Source organism: Anopheles cruzii, chromosome 2, assembly GCF_943734635.1.
Source record: "Anopheles cruzii chromosome 2, idAnoCruzAS_RS32_06, whole genome shotgun sequence".
NCBI lineage: Eukaryota > Metazoa > Arthropoda > Insecta > Diptera > Culicidae > Anopheles > Anopheles cruzii.
In genome coordinates, this window is record NC_069144.1 from 28802438 (window position 1) to 28809713 (window position 7276).

A 7276-nucleotide genomic window follows, 5' to 3' on the forward strand; every position below is an offset into this window, starting at 1 on the left:
TTATTATAGTGTATGTACAGATCGAACCAAGAATATAATCAGTGATCGCACTGTGGAGAACGGGATTAAAAAACAGTCAGCAAGGCGCAAGTAATGTACAATAAAACTATTTTAACACTGGCTGAATGCCCGTATACACTCGGTGCACTTCAACACCATTATCGGTCCACTGCATGAGGACCCTAGAGGGTGCTGACCTACTGGTGCTCCCGGAGGCGTCGTCGTAGAGTGAAATCAAGTTAAGTAAGTTTGACTGTACATTTCGGTTTTACAAAGCACTTACGAACATAGCAGGATATAAGTAAAGTAGCGGACACGTGGCTGACGAACGGGAAAACGGGAACGTAATTCAATGAAAGTATCGGCAAATGATGAAATTAAATTAACCGTGGTGTACGTTGTTGTTGTGCAATGCGAGAAGAGACTTCTGCGTTTCAATCAGGGCCCAGTATTCAAGCGTCGAGCACATCAAAGAACTCGCTGGAGCTCGCTAGTGTTTGACAGATCTAATTTGGATCGCATACTGGTCCTCCTGATTGAAACATCGACCTCACGTTGTAGTTGGTGCAGTTCCAGATATTGAAATAATATGCAACAGACGAGAGATATCACAAACAGAAATCGCGTATCGCGATGCTGAAGACCGAGCCTCGCTTGTGCCTCGTGGTGAATGATATTTTAGTAACCTTTGTCGACGACATTAGCTGATTCCAGTGACGCTCACGGATGGCCGGATTTTGCAGCTCACCGACCGCACGGAGCGAGGTCAGCATGTTCTTGACCGTCGACTCCAGGGTAATGTATGTATCCCATGGACGCATTTCCTTGTCCAGCAGACGAATATCCTTGGCGAATTTTTTGCACTCGATGTCCATGTTTTCGACGTCCACCTTGCGCCAGGGTGTCGTCTTCCAGTCCTCGATGCTGGTGCGTACGATGAAAACGTAGTCCCAAAGTTGCTGCGAACAAACAAAGAGCAGTCAGACAAACAAAGAGCTCAAGCTCAGAACCCAGGCCTGCCGGTACCTTGAGCATTTTCATCTCTTTGCGACACTGGCGAAGTAGCTTAAACTCTGGCACTGTCACCTCAAAAAGGCTGCCGGACTCTTGGATGTCGCTCATGTCCTTCTCCAGCCGGTTGACATCACCGTCGATCCGATCAAGCAACACATACGGTTCCGTGCAGTCATACTTGAAGAACTCGTACGTGCGGAACACATCCCGAAACACGGTGATGTGGACGTCGAACATCGCTATGCGATTGCGGATGCCGACCACTTCGTTCGCCTGCAGCGGCGCAACCTGCTGCTTGACCGTCAGCGCAATCTTCTTCGTGTTGGCCCACTGCTCGGGCAACTCCTGCAGGTACACGTTCACCTCCTCCGGAATATCCATATCGTAGTACTTCAGCAGCTCGATCGTGTCCTTCATCGGCTCGAACATCTCGTCCGTCGTTGCGGTGCGCTCCTTGACGTGCAGCAGATAGGCCATAATGTTCACCAGACCCTCGTAGTCGCCTTCTTTTACCACCTGCAGCAGACCTTCGTCGGCCTTGCGGATGAAGTTCCCCAGATCAGTGAGGCTGTGCGTTACGTTGTTCACCAGATGTTCCTTGAACATATTTCCCCATTTGCGAACAATGTTCATCAGCGATTGTCGAAACGGGCGCACGTCAACCTGGAACCAGGAGTTGAAGATTTGAAACGGTTCTATCTTCTCGATCTCCTGGTACAACGATTCGTAGTGGTCGATCTGCTCGCGGAACGCCTCGATCGTCGGTGGACAGGGTTTCGGCGCGTCCGGATCCTTGTTGATGATCATCTCGATTTCGTCCGCCTCCAGCTGGCGGCCGTACTCTAGGAACGTTTCCATGCTGTACTCTCGGTCCTCGAGCCACAGGTACGAGTATCGCTCAAAGTCCCCGCAGAACTCGGCCGCCTCCTGGATGACCTTGTCGACGCCTTGCAGAATTTCCACCTTCATCTCCTGGATGTCGTTGTTTTTGGTGATAATCTGCTCGTACGTTTTGTTGGCCGTTTTTAGCAGCCGCGGAATCAACGACGACATGTACGTAATGTCGTTGACCAGTCCGGCCAGCAGTGCGTTGAAGCCGTTCACATCGTTCGGATTCAGCGACGGTACAAACACCAACTGGGGCTCCAGCAGCTCCAGCCGCGACTCAAACAGCGGCGCCAGATTATTGCCGATGTCCATGTTCTCCGCCAGATACCCGATGCTGATACCGATCATGAACAGCAAGCTCTCGTAGACGATGTTGTCGACAAACTTGACGTACTCCACCCAGTTACCATCGTCCTGCGTGTCTTCCATGACGAACAGCTTCATGTTGCAGTCGAGCAGCTGGTGCACCTTGATGGCGGCTGCCTCCAGCTCGGTGTAGCGCTTCGTCTTGCGATCGTTGCGCTCCTCCAGACAGAGGACCGTGTCCTTCTTGGAATCTTTTCGCTCAAACAACGGCAACTTGGCCCACGCGGACATCGTTGCGCGGATGTCTTGCAAATTGTTCTGAATGCTCTGCATCCTTCTCTGGAGCTGCTCGACGGGATCGCGAATTTGCATCATATAGTCCTGGATGTCTTGCGAGTTCCACGTCAGCTCGTTCAGTGCACGCTCCAACAGGGCATCGATGTGCTCGATTTCCCCTTTGATCAGCTCCAGCTCCACTTTGGTACAGTTCTTGCGAATCTTGTTGTACCAATCGACGGTCTTCTCCATGTTGAGCGTGTACGAACGATACACTTCGCTCTTGTCCGAAAACTCTAGCCCCCGGGGAGGAATATTGTCTTTCTCCATCAGGCGCAGATAGTGGACCTCGCGTAGGATGGCAAAAAGCTGTGGGCTAAAGTTGAGCGTCAGCTCGGCCGAGTTTTTCTTCCGCACAATCAGCGGCGTATCGAGGTGCACTTCAATCGTGTCCGGAACCTCCGTTGCCCAGCCTTCGAAAATGGAGCGCTCAAACTCACGCAGCTTGGCCATCAGCAGATCGAACCGTTTGATGAGCCCGGCACCCTCGTCCGATTGGACGACGCTGTCGGTAAATGGAGAGTGGTTAATCAGCCTCGTCGTAATTCGTCCCCACCCGAAATCAGCATGATGTTGTGGGTCGGATGTTACACTTACGGGTGTTGCAAGGTCTGAAATTGTTTGATCGGAGACGTTATTCGGTTGGTAAGCTGCAGAACCCACCGAAGGGCCGCAGTGACCGGTGGGGCACTGCGGTCAACGAAAATGAATCCCTCCTTGCGGTAGTGCTCCATCTGCTGTGCATAGATGTTCTCACAGGTACTCAGCTCTTCGTCTATCATCAGAAGAATTTGCTTGTATTTGTTGGTAAACTCTTCCTTAATTTTGGGCCGATCCAACACAGTTCCCACGATGCTAATCAACTGTAACGATTGGGACAGAACGCTCGTCAGCCCAGGGAATACGGAATCTCACGTCCCGTCCCGTTCTGTACCTTGAACACGCTCTCAAGATTGTGACAGTCGTCGAACGCCTGACAGAGTATCGCGGCAAGCTTGAGATCCAGCTCCAAAATGCGGTCCTGAAACTTTACGAAATCCTCTTTGAAAGTAGGATCGTCCGGATCGAGGACATCGTACGTTTTCGAGGCAAACAGCGAGAAGCACTGGTTAAACTCGACCGACACCCCGGTGATGCGTGCGCTCAAGGCGCGCCCTTTAAGCCCTCCAATTTCCACCTTTTCCAGCTTAAGAAACTCAATCACGGTGTTGAAAAACCACTGGATGGTGAACAGTCTGTCGAGAAAAGCGTTGTACCGCTCGAACACGGCATTCGGGTGAAAGGTCCAGTTCACGACCGGCCGATCCTGGAAGAAGGGCGCGATGTTGTCCTTGTACTCGTCGTACACGGTGCGAAAGTATTTTAGTATCTGTATCGAGAGCGATATTCTCTGCATTGCCTCATCGATATCGCTGTGAAAGATGGACGATGGGTCCAGAAACCGTTTTGCCTACAAAATTGGAACTCGAGGTAAGAATTCGCAGCTGAGTTATCCTCTGTACTGTTTTACCTGTTGGATTATGAGGTTACATATTTGTCTCAAAAGAACTAAAAGAGGGAAACAAAAAACATCATTTTACAACGATTCCTTCGCTTGCCGTTGCGAAACATACCGATAAGCTTGGCCGAATGACAGTAGTAGAGTGAGTTCGACCAAATCAGACAAACCACGTGCAGCAACGGTTTCAGCAGAACCTTGCACTCGGAAAACTCTGTATCCTCCAGCTGTTGGAAGTGTCTCGTCAGGGGGTTCAGGTAGAGGGTTATGTCACGGGCTTCGGCCAAAGCTAAATCGACAAACAAAAATGAAATATCGTCACGAGCCTTTGAACGTACCCAGGAGGCGCACTATGGGGAATTTGTATGACACAGGCGGACATATTTGGTTTTGCGAAGAATCTACGAACTGTTTTCAACGCTTTTGTTTTCTTTGCATGTGTTTTGGTTGAATTCAACATTTTATGTGTAATACAAGCGTTCAAGTATAATAAATAACCTTTTTCCGATATTTTGAGGTATTTGAACGCCTGACACATGCATTTTGTTCCTGTCGCGATTACACTCTTGCTCTAGACAGTCGGTTCTAACCAACAAAGTGAATACTAAAGGCGTGAAAGGATATAAAATGGTCGAGAAGCTTTACCCATTGCGGTTATGGGCATTTTGAAACAAGTAAAACGTTTGATAGAAAACTTATTAGTATTTAGAATTCTACACAAACATATCTTCTGAAACAGGTAAACAGCTCCGGGGTGATTCCTAAAATAAGCCTAGCGGACATGGAGGGATTGAGACGGATGCAAAACTTCCTAGACATAGTTCAAAATTACCAAAATTTTAATTGTAATGCCTAGTTTAGTTGAAGCAACGCGAAGCATTTGTTTACTTTGTTATTAAAGTTGATAAACTGTGTTTTTTCGTAGTGTTCTACACTAATTCCCGATAAAAATGTACAAGCAATACCAATTCATTGATTTGTTCATATCAAAGAAGGATGCATTATCTTTCTAATGTTGTCTCATATCGTTGCAGATCTGTGATCGCGTTAAAGTAGCTGATAAAAGTTGGTTTTAAAGAGTATTTAAAACACAGACAGACAAAAACACAGAAGCCAAAAACTTCGGAACGCTCATAGTTAACTTTTCTATTTTAAGAAAATATTACTAAAATCCTCACTTTTTAAAGTTAATTTATGACCGCGTTTTCCCCATAGTGCGGCGGTACGCCACGGAACGCCACTAACCTGTGACAACGTTTTTGAACAGTGTTTTGAAGCACGGATAGTACGCGCTGTCCGTGTACTCGAGAATCAGTGCCATACTGCGTATCCGCTCGTGGCGCAGCTGTTCGTAGATGTAGGTTAAGTTTTTGAGGCGATTGTTCCAAAAATTTATCTCTACCATAAATCAAAAAGAACGAAAGTGGATGGTTAGGGGTGCGGATCTCCGGTATATCCGGTCGGTCGGTCCGTGACGGATGTAATTACCGACGGAGGGTACGGGATTTTGTCCACCATTGAAGGCATTTGCGCTCGACTCGAGCATGACATCGTTCACCTGGGTGGCCCATTTGATGACGACACCTTCGATGGCGCTCTTGAGATAAAGATTGATCGAACACTCCGCGTTGACCACCAGCTCTTTGGCCGTCTGCACACATTTATCAACTCCCACGGGCATTGGTAGAACGGTCTGTCCACTAACTTGACCCTGGACTTGATAAACCGTGCTCTTAAGACTGTGAACCTGTTTCTGCACATCTTGCGCGACCATTTCCGGCCACCCAAGATGGTTATCAGAGTTCGAGAGCAGCGGCACAAACACCTCATCCACCAGGCACGACAGTTGGTCGATGGTGCGCGTGGCCAGATCGCCCACCACGAGCACATCCTTGCAGCCATCCCGCGGCACATCCATCGGGTTCTTCTTCACAAAGTAAACCCCTGGGGAAAGGAGCGAAAGAGGTGAGACAGGGCGACAACCTGCGATCCGTGCCAGGGGATTACCTTTATTTTTCAGCTGCTGTATGGGGAAGCTAACGAGTGGTATTAGTTGTGCGGATGGTGTTAGAATGATAATCATGACGACAGTCTGTGCATTGTCGAAGAATTCCTTCAGTACTGCCTTGTGCTCCTCACTAATGTGTCGTGAGCCAGCCAGCCACACGGACAATATGGATCGGATTAGAAAACAAAAGCCGGTATTAGTAGACTAGTCGTCAGTATGTGGCGGGGGGGCCGTTTTTCACGCACAGTGTTACTAGACGGTGCCATTTTTCCGGCTTCAGCTTGAGCGTTTTCTGGACGAACGATCCGAGAAACTCGAACCGTGGGTCCGAGTTGCTGCTTCCACCGGCTCCTTCCATCGTGTGCTGGTGATTGTTGCTTTCACTCTAAATCACGTTAACAATTCTGTTTGGGGCGTGATAAAATAAAAGTATCACATGAGAGTAGAGTTTAACTACTTTGAGTTTGCGATTAAATAGCTTATTAAATAATACGTTTGGACGTATCGATGACCATGATTTGGTCTCCTTCATTTTTGCGCAAAACCGTCACAACTGATCGAGGAATCCGCCCTCCGCCACCGGCACGGGCATTCAGAGTCGATTCCAGTTTCTTCGCACATTATACAGAAAGAACAGTGTAATTCACCGCAAGACACTGCGTTAATATTGTATCATTAGCGAGAGTGAACAAATGAAAGAAGGTTGTTTGATGTTGAGCCATGTCGCTACATTATTCATTCACCGCCGCGGTTCCTGGTCTGGTCCGCCCACTTTCACTTTCGCTTTCACCTGAGGCCCAGTCACCGACCTTGTTTGGATATTTGCTTGATTAACTCATTTCGTAATCGCACTCATCGAGGGCACACGCCACGCAATAAGAATCAAGACAATGAATTATGCTGCTTCCTCGGCTTCGCTCGTCGTCGACGACCGGCACCAAACTTGCCCCACGACCCATACTTGTTGCTGGAAGAACTCCAGCGTTGCCGCCTCCGGTAGCGTGTCACGTCAAAGTTTCAGGGTTAATTGTCTGTCATGTACAGCGTTTTATTTCGTTTTCGTTTCCCCAATTTCCGTGCACGCGATAGGGCAAAAGTCGGTCTATTGATTGCGTGATATCCTTGCTAGGCTTAAAACTCGTAGCTGGGCCATCCGTGTGGAAGGATAAACGAATCGGCGGTGGTCGAAAAAAAAAACACAAGAAAAACAACTAAAGGTGCAATCC

The 7276-nt window shown here is 48.4% G+C and overlaps 1 protein-coding gene across 1 annotated transcript in view; it reads right to left on the bottom strand.

Moving 5' to 3' along the window:
- LOC128277633 (dynein beta chain, ciliary) overlaps nucleotides 1-6408 on the bottom strand; it is a 17499-nt gene extending 11091 nt beyond the window's left edge. The window contains exons 1-10 of the mRNA XM_053016117.1: nucleotides 6296-6408; nucleotides 6050-6180; nucleotides 5531-5986; nucleotides 5288-5440; nucleotides 4158-4331; nucleotides 4055-4092; nucleotides 3479-3994; nucleotides 3142-3407; nucleotides 1027-3049; nucleotides 687-959 (exon numbers count right to left, since the gene is read on the bottom strand). Coding sequence (XP_052872077.1) covers nucleotides 687-959; nucleotides 1027-3049; nucleotides 3142-3407; nucleotides 3479-3994; nucleotides 4055-4092; nucleotides 4158-4331; nucleotides 5288-5440; nucleotides 5531-5986; nucleotides 6050-6180; nucleotides 6296-6408 — 4143 coding nt within the window. The remainder of the gene's footprint in view (nucleotides 1-686; nucleotides 960-1026; nucleotides 3050-3141; nucleotides 3408-3478; nucleotides 3995-4054; nucleotides 4093-4157; nucleotides 4332-5287; nucleotides 5441-5530; nucleotides 5987-6049; nucleotides 6181-6295) is intronic.
- Nucleotides 6409-7276: the final 868 nt, after the last annotated feature.